Source organism: Hyperolius riggenbachi, chromosome 3 (genome assembly GCF_040937935.1).
Source record: "Hyperolius riggenbachi isolate aHypRig1 chromosome 3, aHypRig1.pri, whole genome shotgun sequence".
Taxonomy (NCBI): domain Eukaryota; kingdom Metazoa; phylum Chordata; class Amphibia; order Anura; family Hyperoliidae; genus Hyperolius; species Hyperolius riggenbachi.
This window is the reverse complement of record NC_090648.1, coordinates 105,025,620-105,046,311: the sequence shown is the minus strand read 5'-3', so window position 1 is coordinate 105,046,311 and position 20,692 is coordinate 105,025,620. Positions and strand designations below refer to the sequence as shown.

Here is a 20,692-nt window from a genome sequence, read left to right as displayed (position 1 = left end):
CTGTAATTAACATTACTGTCTATGGCAGCACCCAAATCATCAGTGCAGTGGGGCGCCCAAATTAGTTGGTAATCGTGGTTTCTTTGGCTGCTATTAGTATTACATAGCATTGAAACAGCTTCTCTCTGCAGGTTTTTGTTTTCTTCAAATCTTTACTGGAGCTCCTCTTTAATTTCTGCAGGTTTCCCATCTCTTTCCACACATGGTGATATGGTGGCACAGATTATGGGATCTCCTCCCCCTCCACCCCCTAAAAGCAGGTCCATTGAAGGAAGCCAGCGACTATCCACAGAGGTAAGTGACTAAACAGGCCAAATTATGTGATTTAATTTTAACTTGCGTCTTTACTCTTCCAACATCATGAATTTGGCTTTCTCCACCAGATTCCTCCCCTACAACCAAAACGTGATGAAGGAAAACCACCAACCCCTCCTCCAAAAGTTAGGAAATCTAGTGTAGTTCATGACCCAGGACTTTGATACATCTTCTGTGTGAGGACTTGTTGGACCTTGGAAATCCACCCCACCTCTGTGTCTAAAACTGGTAATCCAGCCAAGATTTTTAGATATTTCAAAGTGACTGACCAAATTAGTGGTCCAGGCTTAAAGACTATGACTGCATGGACACACTCCAAAAGAACATAGCCTTGTGGAGCACTGACAGAAGCTATGTGGAGCAAGCCATCTTATTTCCTGCCTGTAGAAGATACAACTGCTTAAAGCAGTAATGTAAATGACTATTCCAGAAAGAAGCTGACTGCAGAATGGAAAGTAACGTCTTTAAGAAATCTTTCTATTTTGGATCCCAAGATGACTTGTCTAAATGTTAATAGTTGAATGGCATTTTGTACATAGAAATACCAGATTTATTTGTAAGGATGCCACACGAACCACTCTTTATTTCAATATGCCTTTTGCTTTTAGGCTGCTGCTTAAAAGGGGTTGTGGTTTTAGTGATAAAGGTGGGAAAACTGCTTCAGTGATGGTATAAAGCCCAGCATCATTTTAACGGTCTGGTGTGCCCCCCTCAGGTGAGGACAGAGGGGTCTTATCTTCTGTCTCACTTAAGTTAGATGGAGACATTCGGCTGGGCACTACTACCCTACTGGAGGACGTTTTCAAGCTGAAAGCCTCCTTTTTTAAAAAGTACTGTTCATAAATGTTTTTTTAAAGTAAATTTTGTACAGTTTAGAAGGAGTCCAGAAGAGATGTTTACACACATGTACATAGTTCCAATATGACTATGCATTTCTAAGGAATTATAATAATGTACATTTAAGAGGCCAGTAAATCTAAAATGCAAGTTATTTTATATAAAAGAGCTATTAATTACAGTCACTAATATATGTATGAAAACGTCATACTTGTCCTGCACTTGGTAAGTGTTTCATTCTTCCACAATTAATGTATAGACCTATGGGGTCTCCCATTATCAGATGCTCAAAGTGAACATTGAGGTGAAACTGGAGACAACCATATAATGTCAGCAGACATGACCTCACCTTCTGTCCTCGTGCTGACACAGGGACAAGCTTTAGGGAAACTCTCCATCGGGGACACAGACAGCTGTCACAACCTGGAGTTCCCAGCCATATCCAACACTTAAAAATAAATAAAGTTGTGCATTGACATCTACTTTAAAATGGGAGTGTGTGTGTTTCTGGAATGTTATTTGGAACCTTAAAATTGAAAATGTTACTGTTACCTTACCAAAGAGGGACACCCTCTGGCAGGGCCGCCAATGGGGCATCACAGAAGGGACACCAGTATGGGGCCCGAACAGTGGCAGTGCCACATGGGCCCCAGCTGCAGTTTGTGATTGGCAGCACCCAGGATTTAAATGACAAGAAAGGAACTGACAGGACAGAAGAATGATGAGTCTTTCTCCCCTTGCAAGGATGTGTGCTACAAAGAATCATGTTACTTCCTGTGAAATTGGATGCTAGTACTTCCTGTGAAAATGTATGATGTGAACAGCTAATGTTCATTCCAATTGACTACCACTGTGGCCATTAGCATATGTTATCCAGTACATTTTGTTCGGGTCGGAAACCATGCAACAGGTGAGGACTATCCATTACATTTACGGAATAGATTTCATGCTGAAATTGATCAGGAATAGCCCTGCGGTTTATGGCAGCCAACAGATCTCTCTCTGATCAGATTCGATCAGAGAGAGATCTGTTTCTTGGTCGATCTGCCCCCAAAATCGATTGATGCATGGCTACCTTTACAGGTAAATAAGATAGGAAGCAGTGTTGTTTCAGCATGTGGTTTTATTGAATAACCTTGGGCTATAATTGCTCTATTGCCAATGTCAGATCTTCTTTCTTCCATTATCTCCCTCTAGCCAGTTCATCTGTAAGGTAAAACATGCAGTGTGTTACATCCATTCTCTGTCCTCTGTAGTATTCAGATCCTTAAAGAGAACCCGAGGTGGGTTCTAAGAACGCTAATTGCACACAGAGGCTGGGTCTGCATATACTGCCCAGCCTCTGTTGCTATACCGGTCCCCCCACAGCCCCCCCTACGCTCTACTCTGCCCCCATAAATCATACGCCGAGCTGTCGACACGCAGCGTGTCACAGCCGGCTGTTTATCTCTGCATCTGTCTGTCTCGGCACTCCCCCGCCTCCTCTATAGCACCGGTCCCTCCCTGCCTGCGTCCTTTGCCTCCAATCAGCGGCGCTATGGAGGAGGCAGGAGAAGCGCCAAGAGTGACAGATGGAAAGGTAAACAGCCAGCTGCGACACGCTGCATGTCGACACCTCGGCTTATGATTTATGCTTGGTGTGATTTGCCTTCTTTAAACAGAAGGTAGTGTCTGCTGATCCCAGTCCCGACCACATGAGCGTGATAGACAGTGCCGCTCGTGCAGGCACAGTGGATGCTAACCTAGTGAGGTTGGCATCCTCAACGGAGGGGATCGGCGGACACTGGAGCTGCGGCGAGGGACATGTCGGCTGTCAGGAGCTGGAGGAAACCCCAGGTAAGTAAAGCTCATTTTTATTAATTTCCCTGATGTTTCCTTTAGGCTAGTTATACACCAGGACGTTGCGTTTAGGGGACGTTATAGGGCACATAACATGCCCCTAACGCAACACCTGGTGCTCTCTGGTGTGGACGTCGGAGTGAGCCCGGTTGTGCAGCTCACTCTGGCGTCCGTGATGCGTACTCTTAGACGCATGCGGCATCACGTGGTTCCACCCGGCCAATCGCCGCACAGAGCGGCCACTCCAGGAAGTAAACACTGCATGTCACTGAGTGCAGTGAATATTAATTAGCCATGTGCCCGGCCTCTCTCCCCTCCTCTCCAACATGACTGCGCATGTGCAAACAGCGGAGAACGCACAGCATGCAGCACTTCGCTGCGTTACAATGTAACGCAACGTGGGCAGTGTAAACAGCCCACTTGTGTTACATTGCTGTGTGTTGGGGGAGCGTTACAGGCTGCACTAACGTGCGCCTGTAACGTCCCTGTGTGCAAGAAGCCTTAAGGTACATATACACATTCATCAAAGTGCAGGACCAACACCACGAAATGACCAATACCACAACAAACAGTTATATTTTCCATGCACCAACCAACTGAACGACCAACTATTTCACATGCTGCGCGTGCAAGTGAAACGACAAACTACACGACATGGCCGCATTCAAAACATGTGCGTTGTTTAAGCGACGTTGTACACACGTGGCCAACTGCACAATATCAGCCCAACAGTCGTGTGAGTTGATCCGCCAGATGGATCAGGCAAACCGCTTGCTATCAGTCGCTCGTCTAGCCATTTGCCATGCCTACCCATGCTTGAAAGCACGTACACATGCAGTATTGCTACTAACGGCGGGTCCATCAGACCCTCCTGCCGACAGTAGTACCCGAGTACAGGCTGCCGGCAGACTGATAAGACTGTTTTTGACTGACGGACCTATCGTTTGTAACAATACGGCATGTGTACGTGCCTTGATTGTAATCCATTAGACGACAATCAGGAGGTTTGGTTGAGTGTGTGTATGGGCCTTTACAGCGATATCTGCGTCCCACTGGCAGAGTGTTCTGGTCCAACACCAGGGGGCTCGTAGCCTTTTACATTTGCTACTCTGGATTTTCTAGTGATGCTGGCCCTGGTTTTGTATCAAGATGTAGGGTCAAATGTAAGATTCTTGAAGCATGTCACTTACCAAAGCCCCTCTCAGCCTGTCCTGTGGAATGGAGCATTCAAGCTTCTGGGGCTCAGTGAATAATGACACTTCATTAGGCACCTGTGGGTGGGATATGAGAGTGAAACGTCTTCCATGGTTTTTAAACATGTCTGGTAAACTGAAGAACAACAACCTGAAGCAGCCAATCAGATTTCAGTTTAGTCATTTTACCTTGATTCAGATAATACTTTTATTGACTAACTACATGTACTTAATCATTAATTTTTAGAACCCCAACATAATGCATATTTCTGCGCAATAGATAAATGGGGTTAACATACAAGGTAGGTCGTACAAAGAGCACAGGACAGGATCATGCGGTGGGGTTGAATGGTTTTTTTGGTAACAATAGATCAAGTTCATTCTAGCCCAGGCATGGCCAAACTTGGCCCTCCAGCTGTTACGGAACTACAAGTCCCACAGTGCATTTGCCTTTGAGTCATGACTGTGGCTGTCAGACTCCTGCAATGCATTGTGGGACTTGTAGTTCCATAACAGCTGGAGGGCCAAGTTTGCCCATGCCTGTTCTAGCCCGTGAGAAGGGGTGTCTGACAGTGATGTTGCATGATCAAGCTGGAAACACTGGGGGGGGGTGGGGGGTTGGAGGGGCGCCTTGCCAGAGGCTTACAATCTAAAGGGTGAGGGTAGAGACACAATAGGTGCTCAGTGAAACGCATTATGGTACTTATTGGGGAGGGGGGGGGGAATTAGGCAGCAGGTGGGCATGAATAGGTGAGTCTTGCTGGCATATCTCCTTCATGACTAACTCTGGACCATACTTCACTTGCATTTTACACATACGGTAATCTTTTTTTATTTATTCAGTTATTTATTTTAAATAGTAGTGGGTACACTTGAGTTGTGTACACACCCCCCCCCCCCCCCTTCTTTCCTTAAACAAAATTAAATAGAATCTCTCCGTTGTGGCCAACAGCATTACCACTCAGAATTTCAGCTTAGTGTCTTAAAGTATATCTGAGGCGAGTAATAGGATCTATCTTTACTTACCTAGCGCTTCTTCCAGCCCCTAGAGCAGTGATGGCTAACCTTGGCACTCCAGCTGTGGTCAAACTACAAGTCCCATGGGGCATTGCAATACTCTGATAGCTCTAAAGCTCTAAGCATAACTCAGGGATGCTGAGGCATGATGGGATTTGTAGTTTTGTCACAGCTGGAGTGCCAAGGTTAGCCATCACTGCCTTAGAGATCACGTGTGGCCAAGTGTGTCATTCTTTGCAGCTCCGGTATTCTCCAGGATCCTGCTGGCCGCCTCTGAAGTCTTCTGCGTATGCGCGGGAATTTGCCTTCGTTGTTGGGAGCATACTGCACAGGGGCAATATGCTCCCAGTGACTTGGGTGTGCCTGTGCAGAAGGTGCCAACCCATTGGGAGTCGGGGATACTTCAGAGGTGGCCAGCAGGACCTGGGAGAAGACCGGAGCTGCGGCGAGGGACACATGTGATCTCTAGGGGCTGGTAGAAGCGCTAGTCAAGTAAAGATAGATCTTATTACTTGCCTCGGATATCCTTTTTTTTTCCCCTTAATCCTAGGTTTTATGGGGTGTGAAAGGCCTTGGGTTTTATTGATGCCTGTGTCCCAGATTTCTACTTCTGTCCCTTGAACAATACATGATATGTGAGACAATTAGCCAGAAGATTAGGAAGATGCTCCGCTGACAGCCGTGACCAGATTACATGTGCCAAACATAGTGATTACTAGGGATGATCAGAGATATGCAAATTCTTCTGAGTTTATGCAAATATATGCAGCTTCAAAATGGACCAATCAATTTAAACCCAGGTTTAAATTGATTGGTCCAGTTTCAAACTGCATTCATTTGCATACAAATGTGCATAATGTTGGAAGAATTTGCATCTCATTGATCACCCCTAGTGATTAGTAGAGATGAGCAAGACACACACACACACACACACACACACACACACACACACACACACACACACACACACACACACACACACACACACACACACACACACACACACACACACACACACACACACACACACACACACACACACACACACACACACACACACACACACACACACACACACACACACACACACACACACCCTCCAGGCTATATATGATTAACACACTAGAAAACTTGTGCCTGGAGCGATTAGTCTATTTGGATCACATGACTACTTATAGGAGAGGTGGTCAGAAAGTAAAAATAAGTAAAGGAACATTTATTAGCTAAACCACTGAGGAGTTTTTACCCCTTTAGGACCAGATCAATTTTCACCTGTCAGCTCTCCTCCCATTCTTACGCCAATAACTTAATCACTACTATTCACAACAAAACTATCTATATCTTATTTTTTGCCACCAATTAGGCTTTCTTTGGGAGGTACATTATACTAAGAATGATTTTATTCTAAATGCATTTTAATTGGAATAATAAGAAAACTATTGAAAAAAAAAATCATTTCTAATTTTTTGGCCATTGTAGTGTTAAAATAAAATGTACTACTGTGGATAAAAGCCACACTTTATTTGCCCCGGTTATTGCAAAGTTTAAAGAATTTCCCTAGTACAATGTATGGCACCAATATTTGATTTGGAAATAAAGGTGCATTTTTTTTGCATTCATCACTAATCACAAGCCCGTAAATTAATGCGGAATATAACCCTGCATTTCAACTTTGCTCTAAAACATTATTTACAGCATATTATATGCAACCAGCATTTTTTTACTAGACCAGCATTGAAAGGGTTAAACACAGAGGTTTAAAGTTCAGTGGAGAGATATGCAGAAGTTCAGATAGATACATTTAACTAAATAGAATGTAACAAGTGAGAAATGTTACACACTCTTTGGCTGTCCTCCAGCTCCTTCTCAGTCAGAGAGAGTGAGTCACATTCCACACTTAGATACATTTATGTAAACAAAATGTATCTATGTAAGCTTCGGATGCATCTGCAGTTCTCTCCAGGAACTTAAAAACTCTGTGTAACCCTTCCAATGCTGGTCTAGTAATAAAAAAAATGCTGGTTGCATATAATATACTGTAAATAATGTTTTAGAGCAAAGTTGAAATGCAGGGTTATATTCCGCTTTTAAAATTAACAGTAATGTACCCTTTTGACATAAATATTAAAGTTCAGTTCCTAAGATAACTACTTATTTATTTGTATGTAATTTTTTTTTCCTATAAAAAAAGTTTAGGTACTATGGGAGGGAAATAGTTTAATTATAAAAGTCCGTGTTGGGATTTTGATTAAATAAAAGTGGATTTTGGTGTAATTTACTATTTGGTCACAAGATGTCCTTTAATCATTATTTCTGATTCACATACGGGCGGTGACGGGAGCGCATGGCGGCCGCCCGCAGCTGAAGACTTTTATTCATGGCTCTGGTACTTCAAGTGAAGTTTTGCCGGGCCATGAATACACTGCACAAGATGCAGTAAGTAGTTAAAGGGAACTGGAGGTGAGAGGGATATGGAGGCTGCCATATTTATTTCTTTGTAAATGATGCCAGTTGCCTGGCAGCCCTGTTGACTCGGCAGAAGTAGTTTGAGTCAAAACCCTGGAAGAAGCATATATCTAATTCAGTAAAAACTAAGTTAGGCGAGTCAGAGTACCTGATCTATTGCATGCTTGTTCAGGTTCTATGGCTAAAAATATTAGAGACAGGTGCAGGAAGACTGCCAGGCAAGCAACTGGTATTGTTTAAAAGGAAATAAATATGGCGGCCTCCATATCCCTCTCACCTCAGGTTTCCTTTAACGGGTCTAAGCTGCTTACAATTTTTATCGTTTGCTGGCAAGTGTTAACAATTTGCATCACGTTGTCCTTAGTGTTCTGCCTGAGATCACAAGAAGCTCTGAGAAGTATAGGACCTCTTCCGATTTTTTTTTTTATACGATTTTATTTTTTTTATTCCGATTTTTAAAAAAGTACTGCATGGTGTTAGGTTTTTTTTAATCAAAAAATCAGATTGTATTGCATGTAGTGTGCAAGGGGCCTCGATGTTTATTTTTTTTTTATTTTTTGAAGCATTTACCCCACCAGAGCTGAGTTGCTTGTGAAATCTGGCACTGGGGTTGGCAGCCTTTGCAGGCACATATTGTGTATAGGTGTGGAATTATTCTCTGAGCCTCATTATAATCATTACCTCTGCGTAGGATTCTTGTAGATTTTCAACTTCCCGTTTTCCGCCAGGCCGTAGTCCATAAGACCAGTGCTGAGCGTGAGTCAGAAGAGGAGACAGCAGGAGGACAATGACCAAGAGCACACCTGTTATCCTGCAACGGCTCATACTATACGGAGGAAGAAGTCATGTTATAGATGCAGCATCTTGATTTCATTTCACTAAAGACATGCTGTAAATTTCTTATTCTGCTCCTGGTGTGTGAAATTTAGGAAGAGTGCATGTTTGGGTGAGGTTGTGGGTCTAAATACTTGCAGGCTGGCTTAATTGCGGAGGCAGGAGACCACCAGAGAAAGGTAGGGGTTGTTGGGAGCAGTTATGAAAAATATGGCTTCAGACATAGCTTTGTGCTCATGTAAGTATACCCACAATAACAGATGAAATGTTTCTATACTATGCTGCCTTACTTCCCTCACTGTAAAAGTAAACCTTCAATATGCAGTGTCCCTCTCTTCCTAACAGTTCTAGGGAAGGAATGCTCTGGTTATTGACCTCACCTGAATGAGCGTTCCCCCAACTCACAGACAAGCCCGCTGGATTAACAAAAACACCTCAAATAATTAGATGATTGGTTCCATATAGCCACAAAAATTTGGATAAGCCTTTTCACCGTAGCTACAGCGCCATTAGGCCCCAATGCAAATTTTAAACTATGTATCTCCTCCCTTCAGTCTATGTCAAATGATCACATGATACAAATCACCAAGATTGGTTTTACAAAGACAGCCACTGTAAGGCCTCCTTTCCACAGACTGTTGATAGGTAGTGAAATGCCTCTCCTACTCTCACAACTGCTTGCTGAGCACACAGTTCAACTGTCTGTGGGAAAAGAGGCCTTAGCTTGGTTAAAAAAAAAAAAAAATACATCAGTCCACTGAGCCCAACTAGAAAATATGGTACAACACTTTGTGAGTAGAGGGAAAGTAAGGGCCCAATCCCACTAGCCACATGCTGCGGTGCAATGCAATCATCGCATCCAGATGTGGGTAACTTCTAGGCATATTGCTGAGTACATTTGAAATCGGCGCCGGTAGGATTCAGTGGTATATAGCTGATTCTGCTTCTGCACAAGCCGGGGCCGTTTTAATTACTATTCCCCCTCCAGGCCGCCATGGATAGTGGGGGAATGAAATAATTCAGCTTCCAGCGATTGCTGGAAGCCAAATTATTGTGTTTTTTTTAAGTAACTTCAGCTCCGTCTTCTGACGGCTCTGACGTTACTCACTGAGCGCTGCTGTAGACTGATTCCCATTACAGTCTATGGCAACGCTGGCTGCGCCCAAATCTAGCAGCGCTGAAAAGCACTGCTCCGACTTCTAGGCATATTGCTGGCTAGATGCGGCTGTGTACTAGCGCTATGAGAATTGGATGCGCATTGTAGAAATCTGCAGTATGCTCTCCATAATTCTCCTGCATTGCACTGTAAATTTGTGTCAATGGAAACTACTCCATTGACTTGCATTTGTTTCAGTTTGCATGCGCTACAATGATTGCATCACACTGCGGCTAGTGGAAACAGGCTTTGCAAAATACCTACCACTATTCAAAGCACACATGCAGGTAATCATTACTATCACATCACCAATAAAGAGCTAATGTAGTGACTGGAGAATACTCCCATGTGGGCCCTTCAGATCCAGAGGTGTAAGGCTCATACACACATCAGACTATAGTCTTTGGAAATGAAAGATCACAGACCAATCTTACCACCCTTCATGTAGTATAGGAGCCATACCTACACAGTCTATTCTATGGAGCTGAACTGCACATCAGAAAAAAATCTTTGCAAGATGCTGCACACACAGATGCTGTACAGACACAAAAGATCAGTATCTGCAAAAGATCTGTTCCTGCAAAATGCATTCATAGTCTGAGAGATCTGCAGATCATCATACACACCTTGTTTAACTGACATTCATCTGCAGATCAGACAATAATCTGCAGATCTGAAAATCCATCCTGGTGGATCTGATCTGCAGATGAATGTCTGTTAAACAAGGTGTGTATGAGGATCTGCAGATCTCATAGACTATGAATGCATTTTGCAGGAACGGATCTTTTGCAGATACTGATCTTTTGTGTCTGTACAGCATCTGTGTGTGCAGCATCTTGCAAAGATTTTTTTCTGATGTGGAGTTCAGCTCCATAGAAAAGACTGTGTAGAGTATGGCTGTCATACTATATGAAGGGTGGTAAGATTGATCTGTGATCTTTAATTTTCTAAAGACTATAGTCTGATGTGTGTATGCACCTTTAGGCTACATACACACTTGAGATAAATCTTTGGAAAAGGCAAGATCACAGACCAATTTTACCCCATTCCATGTAGTATGAGAGCCATACCTACACAGTCTACTCTATTGAGCTGATCTTCCCATCAGATAAAAACCTTTGCAAGATGCTGTACACATTCAACAGATCAGTATCTGCAAAAGATCTGTTCCTGCAAAAGATCCATTCCTGCAAAATACATTCATACTCTATATCTGCAGATCCTCATACACACCTTGTTTAACAGATATTAATCTGCATATCTGACAGTCATCTGCAGATTTAAAGATCCATCCTGGTGGACCTGATCTGCAGATGAATGTCTGTTAAACAAGGTGTGTATGTTGATCTGCAGATATCATAGACTATGAATGCATTTTGCAGGAACGGATCTTTTGCAGATACAGATCTGTTGAATGTGTACAGCATCTTTGTGTGCAGCATCTTGCACAGATTTTTATCTGATAGGGAGTTCAGCTCAATAGAATAGACTGTAGAGTATGGCTCTCATACTACATGGAATGGGGTAAAATTAGTCTGTGATCTTGCCTTTTCCAAAGACTTATCTTAAGGCCATATGCAGACATCAGACCATAGTCTTTGGAAAATGAAAGATCACAGACCAATCTTACCACCCTTCCTGTAGTATAAGAGCCATACTCTACACAGTCTATTCTATGGAGCTGAACTCCACATCAGAAAAAAATCTTTGCAAGATGCTGCACACACAGATGCTGTACAGACACAAAAGATCAGTATCTGCAAAAGATCTGTCCCTGCCAAAAATCCATTCCTGCAAATTGCAATGATAGTCTATGAGATCTGCAGATCATCATACACACATGATTTAACTGGCATTCATCTGCAGATCTGAAAATCCATCCTGGTGGATCTGATCTGCAGATGAATGTCAGTTAAATAATGTGTGTATGATGATCTGCAGATCTCATAGACTATAATTGCAATTTGCAGGAATGGATTTTTGGCAGGAACAGATCTTTTGCAGATACTGATCTTTTGTGTCTGTACAGATCCGTGTGTGCAGCATCTTGCAAAGATTTTTTTCTGATGTGGAGTTCAGCTCCATAGAATAGACTGTGTAGAGTATGGCTCTTATACTACATGGAAGGGGGTAAGATTGGTCTGTGATCTTTCATTTTCCACAGACTATAGTCTGATGTCTGTATGTGGCCTAAGTATGTATGTAGCTTAAGTGCAGTCACTAAGCTTAGTGAGACCAGTTTTGAGACGTGTAAACGTATCCTACCATGTACAGGAGCCTGGACTGTGGCAGAGAGATGTCTCTCCTCTGTGCTGCGTGCTACTTTCCAATCTTCCCAACACTTCCACCTTCACAGCTGAACTGCTGGTTGTGGAGGTGGAAGTGTAGGGGTGATGGAGTGCAGCTAGCAGCTGAAGGCAGCAACACAGATAAGTCAACCCTCTTTGCCGCAGCCTGGATCTCCCTCTGCTCTGGTGCAATGACAATTCTGCCATTCAATATGTGATACCGCGCATCACATACAGTCCGATATGTGACACAAACTGAGGGATGTTTAGAATTAGGGAGTCGGAGAGGTGTATGTTAATTTTAAACATTAGGCCGGGGTGCAGCTGAGTATTAGGTGTCCAAGAGTGGGATGTGATAGTGTTTTGCATCAGAGAAAGGGAGGTTAGTAGAGTAGAATCCCTTTACAGTAAACTTCAAGGGACCAGGAAAAGTAGTTTATTGTATCAAAAGTTTACTTTTACTATATTAGAATTGGATTTACATTGTGTATTTATACAGACTCATTTGCAGGGGCCTGAGGACTGAGTTAACCCAAACACTAGGAATCCAGCGCAGGAGATTTGTGCAGAGTTGACACCACCATAGACCATAACTGGAATTACAGCTATAGCAGTGCAGAGTGAGTAACTTCGGCGCTGTTAGAAGAAGGAGCTTAAGTTACTTTTAAAACACTGTAATTTGGCCGCTAGCAATAGCTGGAAGCCGAATTACATCATTCCCCACCATCCTGGACCTGGAGGGGGAATAGTAATTAACAACGCTGGGGCTTGTGCAGCAGCAGGATAAGCCATATATCAGCTGTATCTTGCACCCAAGTCTCCCGATGGTGATTTCTCTCGTACACGAGTTTACCATAGCAAGAAGTTTACTATAACAAGATTCTACTATATTAGGCATTGGAAAGATAGGTCAGGCGTCAGGGAGGGAAGGTTAGTATTAGGCATTGGAAAGGGATAGGTTGGTGTTGGTAGAATTATGCAGTGGAAAGGGATAGGTTAGTGTCAGGGGGTGGGGTTAGTATTAGGCATTGGAAAGGGATAGGTAAGGCCTGGTTCACATTAGTGTTCCAGGTCTGGCTTCCCCGGACCTGGACCGCTCCGTACACAGCGGATGGTGAATGGATGCATTGTTAATCAATGTATCCATTCACACTCGTGCGACCGTCCGGATCCGATCCGGGAACGCAGCTCCGGGACGATCTGGCTTTTTTTTTTTTCCAACACGCTTTATTTTTCAGTCTGTCCCCGTGCGGCTGCGGACCGGATCCTGACCCAAACATGCGGCCATGCTGTGCAATGAGAAACTGATGTTTCTCATCACACTGGCAATAGGACCGGATGCTTCCAGCACCGGTCCTATGCCACTTGGGGGGCCCGGACTACACGCCGGTATCCCCCATGCTTGCGGTGCCTTTCTGGCACTGCAATGTATCTAGTTCCGGCTACTTTATTGTAGCCGGAACTGATACATTCCGGATCCGCAACTGGTGGCAACTTGTGTCCACCGCAGAGACCCGTACGGTCTCTTTGTGGCCCCCGGATCCCTGCAGACTCGAACCGCAAGTGTGAATGGGGCCTTAGTGGCAGGCATCAGAGGGGGGGGGATAGTATAAGGCATTGGAAAGGAATAGGTTGGTGACAGGCGTCAGAGTGATGGGTTTAGTATTATGCAACGGAAACGAATAGTATTGTGTATAAGGCAATGGAAAGATAGTTTAGTGACAATTGTCAGAGGGGGTAAGGTTAGAGATTTTGCCTGTCTGAGAGCTGGTGCTTGTTGATGAGTTAGGGTAGCTCAAGTTGTCATTACACCAGGACAGTTCCAAATGTTGCTAAACTGCTCCTGCTCATTCCCAGCAATCAGAAACTGCATCCCCTCTTGCTAATCCAATGCTAAATACATATATTCATTTTTCAGCCATCAGTGAGATGCTGCAAGATTAATTTACCTGCCCGTGTGTTGATAGAGCTGCTCTTCTGTCAGGTGTGGCTGGCTGCAGAATTCTTCTTCCCCTATTCCCTATTTATACATCAGCACAGACACTTGTGTTACATTGGAGGCGGTCCCAGTGACAGAGCAATACTAAGGTCCCTGCTGCTTAAGCCGGATTATCGCAGCACCAGCAGGAACATTGCCGCAAATGGACGCTTTATTTATCCTGCTGTGCCGTTTTAGCTACACTACATTTATACATGACTGTCAGAGAAACTTTGTACATACTGCATTATTAAACATGCTTACTTCACAAAAAGCTTTAAAAGAAGCTCTCAACAACAAAGGTACATAGGTGTAAAATAGAGTCTTGGTTATCCGGCACCAACAGGGAACATCTGACGCCGGATAAGTGGGCTTTCTGTTTGCTTGGGACTCCCATGCTAAAAATAGGCCTCGCGAATACAGTACACATTACCCTGAATCAGGGGGAAAAAAGGAACTGGAAGTTTGGGTGCAACTGGCACCACCAAAGGCCATAATGTGAATTGCTGCTAATAACAGCGCTACGTCAGTAATTCGGGCATAGTCAAAAGATGGAGCCCAAATTACAATGAAAACAGCATATCCCGGAGTCCACAGGGGCCTGGAGGTGGAATAGTAATTAAGCCACCTGCTTGCAGAAGCAGGTTGAGCCAATTTTCATTTTTACCCTGCTCCCAAATTTCCCAGTGCCTTAAGGTGTATCAGAGATATCAGCATTAAAAGATTTCGACTCTTCTGCATGTGCAGAAAAGCCGACTGGTGCAAATGAGCCAGATTACCGGGAGTGATAGCGGCTGACCGGATGCACTCGGGAGGACGGCAAGGGATGCATCAGTGCTCGTTGATAGGGCTGCTCAAATCCGGTCCTGGGAGATACCCGGATAGTTGCTATCTGAATATCTCCCAGTAAACGCGGGGGTGGGGGGGGTCAAGCTTACCTGTCTGACGCCTTCTTCATCCATACCTGGCGCCTCCCACGATGCAGTCCACACGCATCACGTGACTACAAACACTTCCTCCTTCAACCCGGAAGGAGGAAGTGTTTGTAGTCACGTGACCGCCACGTGGAACGCATCATGGGAGGCGCCAGGGACGGATGAAGACTTCAGACAGGTAAGCTTGACTCCCCCCGCACAGGTTTACTGGGAGATATCCGGATAGCAACTATCCAGGTGTCTCCCGGATCTGGATTTGAGCAGCCCTACTCGTGGAGCTGGAGGGAGCCCCGGGTAAGTATCAAATCTTATTGCCAACATCTCTGGTTTCCTTTAATTACATGCACACTTTTACCCCACTCTATATACACACCATGAACACCATCTTAAATGTTAAAATACAGTAATTAAAAATATATTAACCTTGGGTGAACTGTGGAACCCAGTCTTTAAAGAGAACCAGAGATGAAGCAACCTCATGTATTTTACCTTATAAATTAGTGGGAACATGACAGTAAACACCTAATCTGCTCTTTGTTAGGGCTGGTTCACACGGGCGTCTGCTGAGCTTTTGCTTGGCATTGCGTTCAAACGCCAGCGTTTAAACGCCAGTGTTTAAAAGCTAGCTTTTGAAAGCTTTTGAAAAGCGTTCAAGGCTAGCAGTTCTGGTCTCTGCTATTGTTTCCTCGCGTTTACTGCCTCTGAAAGCAGCATGTTGCTTTTGAGACTAGACGCAACGCTGGGATCTACTGCCAGGCTTTCATGAAAGCCTGCAAAAGCCAGCTCTAAACGCTCCCATTCACTTGCATGGGATGGCAGTAGATCCCAAAAAACGCTGCGTTTGAAACGCTGCGTTAAACGCCACAAAAACGCCCGTCTGAACCAGCCCTTACATTGTTCTCTGTTTAATTTGCCTGTTATCACCTCTAAGATAAGAATCCCGACTAAGCAGTCGGTCTGGCTTTGCTACAGAATAATTATAGCTGAGACTGTGTTCTTTGCTGTCTTCAAGTCCAAGCCTGCCCCCTGCTGGCTTTGCTCAGGAATCATTATAGCTGAGTCATTATAGCAAAGCCAGACTCAATGCTCAGTCCGGGATTCTTATCTCAGCTAGATAACAGACACTTTTAGCAGTGAGGATGGAACAGAGAGCATGGTAAATGTTTTCTCTAATGTTCCCACTGATTTCTATGGTAAAATACACAAGGGTGCTTCGTCTCTGGTTCACTTTAAGCACAGTCCACAAATAGAGATGTAGCAAACTGTTAGCCGGCAAACGGTTCCAGGCGAACTTTGGTGGTTCGCGTTCGCCTGCAGCAGGCGAACTTTTGCGGAAGTTCGATTCGCCCCATAATGCTCTATTGAGCAAAACTTTGACCCTCTACATCACAGTCAGCAGGCACATTATTGCCAAACACACTGCTTAAGGCCCGCCCTCCTCCTCCAAGCAAGGTCCTTATGCCATTTGACTCACTTGCCTGCCTACACTAATTAGTTAAAGAGACACTGAAGCGGAAAAAAAATTATGATATTATGATTTGTATGTGTAGTACAGCTAAGAAATAAAACATTAAGATCAAATACATCAGTCTAATTGTTTCCAGTAAAGGAAGAGTTAAGAAACTCCAATTATCTCTATGCAAAAAAGCAATTAAGCTCTACGACTTTCAAAGTCGTGGAGAGGGCTGTTATCTGACTTTTATTATCTCAAGTGTTATTGAACTGTTTACTTTTTCTCTGCCAGAGGAGAGGTCATTAGTTCAGACTGCTCTGAAAGAATAATTTTGAATGATGAGTGTTGTGTAATCTGCACATATTATAGAATGATGCAATGTTAGAAAAAAACACTATACACCTGAAAATAAAAATATGAGAATATTTTCTTTGCTGCTAAACTTCTAGTAATTATTCATAGTAGACAACCAATTCATTATATCATATTTTATTTTGCTTCAGTGTCTCTTTAAGGGACAGCTGCTTCCCTCCACCCTTCTACCTATTGTCTCCTACCGGAGGGAGGAGGGCCTCATCTGCCAGGGAATTACATGATTTCAAAAGCCAGCTTACATACCGTGGCTGGGAATTGAACCCAGGTCTCAGTGCATGGTAGGTGACTAACATATCCATTATACCACCAACACTACTAGCCAAAACTAGTCCAAAGTCCAAGCTCCAAACTCAATCCACGAGAAAAATTAGACAAGACAAGACAAAACATTTATATCACACTTTTCTCCTGGCAGACTCAAAGCACCAGAGCTGCAGCCACTAGGGCACACTCTATAGGCAGTAGCAGTGTTAGGAAGACTTGCCTAAGGTCTCCTACTGAATAGGTGCTGGCAGAGCAGAACAGACAGAGCCGAGAATCGAACCCTGGTCTCCTGTGTCAGAGACAGAGCCCTTAACCATTACACCATCCAGCCACTGCTTAAGGATATGTAGCACCATCCAGCCACTGCTTAAAGGACTTACGAGGCCAATACTTCAGAAAAAAAATAAAAAAAAGTTATCCACCTGTGTCAGCTTGTCAGGCACGGAGGACGCCGTCCGCGCCCTCCGTGCCGTTCCGCCGGGTCCCCGCCGCTTCATAGCCCCCCGAACGGTCCCCGACCGCGCGGCCCGGGTCGGGCTCTCCAGCCTGTACTAAGATGGCGGCCGGAGCTGGCCGCGGCTGCGCAGTACGCATAGCCGCGAGTGCGGCTGCGCAGCTCTAAGGCCAACCCCCCGATCCACGTAACAGTAGCATGGATCGGGGGGTTGGCCTTAGAGCTGCGCAGCCGCACCCACGGCTATGCGTACTGCGCAGCCGCGGCCAGCTCCGGCCGCCATCTTAGTACAGGCTGGAGAGCCCGACCCGGGCCGCGCGGTCGGGGACCGTTCGGGGGGCTATGGAGCGGCGGGGACCCGGCGGAACGGCACAGAGGGCGCGGACGGCGTCCTCCGTGCCTGACAAGCTGACACAGGTGGATAACTTTCTTAATTTTTTTTCTGAAGTATTGGCCTCGTAAGTCCTTTAAGGATATGTAGCATGGCCTTGCCTTTCGTGTTCAACAGTTGTCCAAAGAGAACCCCAAATAGCCAGGTAGATTCATCTCTCTCTAGTAGGGATGGTCACCCCTTTTCGCGGAGTTGTATTTTTGTGCATAAATGGATTGAGCATAAATGGTACATGCTAGGCTGGCTTCAGCATGTAGTGTTGGTGGTGGCAAGGCCATGCCTGGCTACATCTCCTTAACCTGCTGAGCGGTCTGGACGAGCTCAGCTCGTCCAACACCGCCAGAGGCTGCCGCTCAGGCCCTGCTGGGCCGATTTTTGTCAAATAAAAAGCAGCACACGCAGCCGGCACTTTGCCAGCCGCGTGTGCTGCCTGATCGCCGCCGCTCTGCGGCGATTCGCCGCGAGCAGCGGCGAAAGAGGGCCCCCCTAGCCGCCTGAGCCCTGCGCAGCCGGAACAAAAAGTTCCGGCCAGCGCTAAGGGCTGGATCGGAGGCGGCTGACGTCAGGACGTCGATGACGTCACTCCGCTCGTCGCTATGGCGACGATATAAGCAAAACAAGGAAGGCCGCTCATTGCGGCCTTCCTTGTTTATTCTGGGCGCCGGAGGCGATCGGAAGATCGCCTCCGGAGCGCCCTCTAGTGGGCTTTCATGCAGCCAACTTTCAGTTGGCTGCATGAAATAGTTTTTTTTTTATTTAAAAAAAACCCTCCCACAGCCACCCTGGCGATTTAATCAGAACGCCAGGGTGGTTAAGCAGTGGCTGGATGGTGTAATGGTTAAGGGCTCTGCCTCTGACACAGAAGACCAGGGTTCGAATCTCGGCTCTGTCTGCTCAGTAAGCCAGTACCTATTCAATAGGAGACCTTAGGCAAGTCTTCCTAACACTGCTACTGCCTATAGAGTGTGCCCTAGTGGCTGCAGCTCTGGCGCTTTGAGTCCGCCAGGAGAAAAGCACGATACATATGTTGTCTTGTCTAATTTTTCTTTTGGATTGAGCATAAATTGTACATGCTAGGCTAGCTTCAGCTAGAAGTGTTGGTGGTATAATGGATATGTTAGTTACCTACCATACACTGAGACCTGGGTTCAATCCCCAGCCACAGTATGTAAGCTGGCTTTTGAAATACTGGAATTCCCTGGCAGATGAGACCCGCCTCCCTCCGGTAGGAGGGTGGAGGGAGCTCCAGGTATTAGAACCCTTGAAACATGTTTTCTATCTTTTTTTAGCCAGTAGAAATTTTTGTAAATTTTGAAGTTCGCCTCCCCATTGAAGTCTATTGCAGTTCGCGAACCAAACTTTCCGCGAACCGAAAATCGGAGGTTCACGACATCACTATCCACAAACAGCCTACAAAGTTGACCTTCACCACTGAGTATTGCCAGCGATTTGTGGTAGTTGGTTGAGACTGCTGGTTAGTTGAATTCCAAATAACTGGGACTTTACTGTATTGATTTAATGCTTTTAACCTCCTTTGCTGTAACCCCAAGTCAAGCTCGGGACGGAAACCCACAGCTCAGAGCAGTAATCCCAAGTTGGATCAATCGGAAGTCTGGAATGTGCAGGGCTGCCGCAAATCTATCAAGCGGTATGATTTTTAGGGTCTAGAAGCGTGTGAAAAAATTGCAGCGCTTTTGTAAAAAAAAGAAAGAAATTGGAAATAATCATACCGCCAGGGAGGTTAAGGCAATTTTGGAAGAGAGACACTGAATAGACCTCCACACCAGGGCACTATTTCTGCAGAAGCTACAGCCCAGGGCAACTTCTGCCCAAAAAGGCAGCTGGACACATAATAGAGAGTTGCTACATATGATAGAAGGTTCAAATGGATAGGTAGCCTGCATTTATTGGGCAACACATGGGAGAGGGGAGCTTCTGCCTAAGGGAGCTGTAAATGAAACAGGCTGCTAGGCTTGGATGCCATATTGTAAAAGGGGGCTGTAAACAGAATGGTAAGGAAGTTGTTGTGCAACTACGAGGGATGGTTGTTACATACGGAAGAAGGGGCTGCACATGGGAGGAGGGCAACAAAAAAAGTTGGCCTAGGGGAGGTAAAATTATAAATTTGGCCTTGACCCCATCACACTTTGGGCCTAATGCATATGCATGGCAATATTAACATTACTACTGTCAGAGTGTATTGCAAGTTACACTATTAGTGCCACCATTGCTACAGTAATACATTCTACTAACAAGCATTACAGTTAGTAATGCTCATTGCTGTACCATAGTGCTGTGTTGCTATGGCTGTGTTCACACATAAAAAGGTGTGCATGTCCAGTCCTGTCAGCTTTGTATCCATTTTCTATGGGTTTGTTCACACATAAAAGTAGTACATTTCTGGTCCAGTCAGGTAAAACATAGATAACTGATGCAAAACTGACAAACTGAACATGTCCGTACAATAATTGCTCCAAAACTGCTGCCCAAGCAGACCTGCCAAGTCCATTTTGGGCAACAGCAATGTTTAGTGTGTGCAGGACTCACCACAGTAAATTATAATCATCTTACTAGCCAATGACAGCTGTTTTCATATTAGTCTTTCCAGGAACTAAGTGTAGGGAAGTGCAGTAGCTGAGGAAGGAATCTGAGAGCAAAATCAAGAAGCAGGAGAGCTTCAGGCTCAGCACCGCGTATGAGATAACTGGCCGTCGGGAGACTTGGGCAGATGATTAACCACTTTACCCCCGGCGGTACGAATTTCTCCGCCCCTTTTTTCCCCTCCTAAAAAACCAGGGACGGAGAAATCCATACCTTCCCGCCGCTCGTGCGCACACACCCGCCGCTCGTGCACGCCGCCTCCCACTTGCCCGGAGATCAATGAACGGGAAAATCCA

At 45.0% G+C, this 20,692-nt stretch overlaps 2 protein-coding genes across 3 annotated transcripts in view; one reads left to right on the top strand and one right to left on the bottom strand.

Moving 5' to 3' along the window:
• Positions 1–1,642, top strand: part of DOCK5 (dedicator of cytokinesis 5) — a 205,088-nt gene extending 203,446 nt beyond the window's left edge. Inside the window, exons 51-52 of the mRNA XM_068274725.1 lie at positions 182–294; positions 384–1,642. Of these exons, the coding sequence (XP_068130826.1) occupies positions 182–294; positions 384–479 (209 nt within the window). The 3' untranslated portion in view covers positions 480–1,642. The remainder of the gene's footprint in view (positions 1–181; positions 295–383) is intronic.
• A 615-nt stretch (positions 1,643–2,257) lies between these two features.
• Positions 2,258–20,192, bottom strand: GNRH1 (gonadotropin releasing hormone 1). 2 transcript variants are annotated; one of them, XM_068272322.1, is made up of 5 exons: positions 20,082–20,167; positions 13,895–13,965; positions 8,349–8,493; positions 4,182–4,262; positions 2,258–2,358 (listed from the first exon to the last, which is right to left on the bottom strand). In XM_068272322.1, exons 1-5 carry the CDS (start codon positions 20,082–20,084, stop codon positions 2,317–2,319), a joined length of 342 nt encoding a protein of 113 aa, XP_068128423.1. In that variant the 5' UTR covers positions 20,085–20,167; the 3' UTR covers positions 2,258–2,316. The 2 variants fall into 2 exon arrangements, with proteins under 2 accessions (XP_068128423.1, XP_068128424.1); XM_068272323.1 differs by lacking the exon at positions 13,895–13,965 and having other exon boundaries at positions 20,082–20,192.
• Positions 20,193–20,692: the final 500 nt, after the last annotated feature.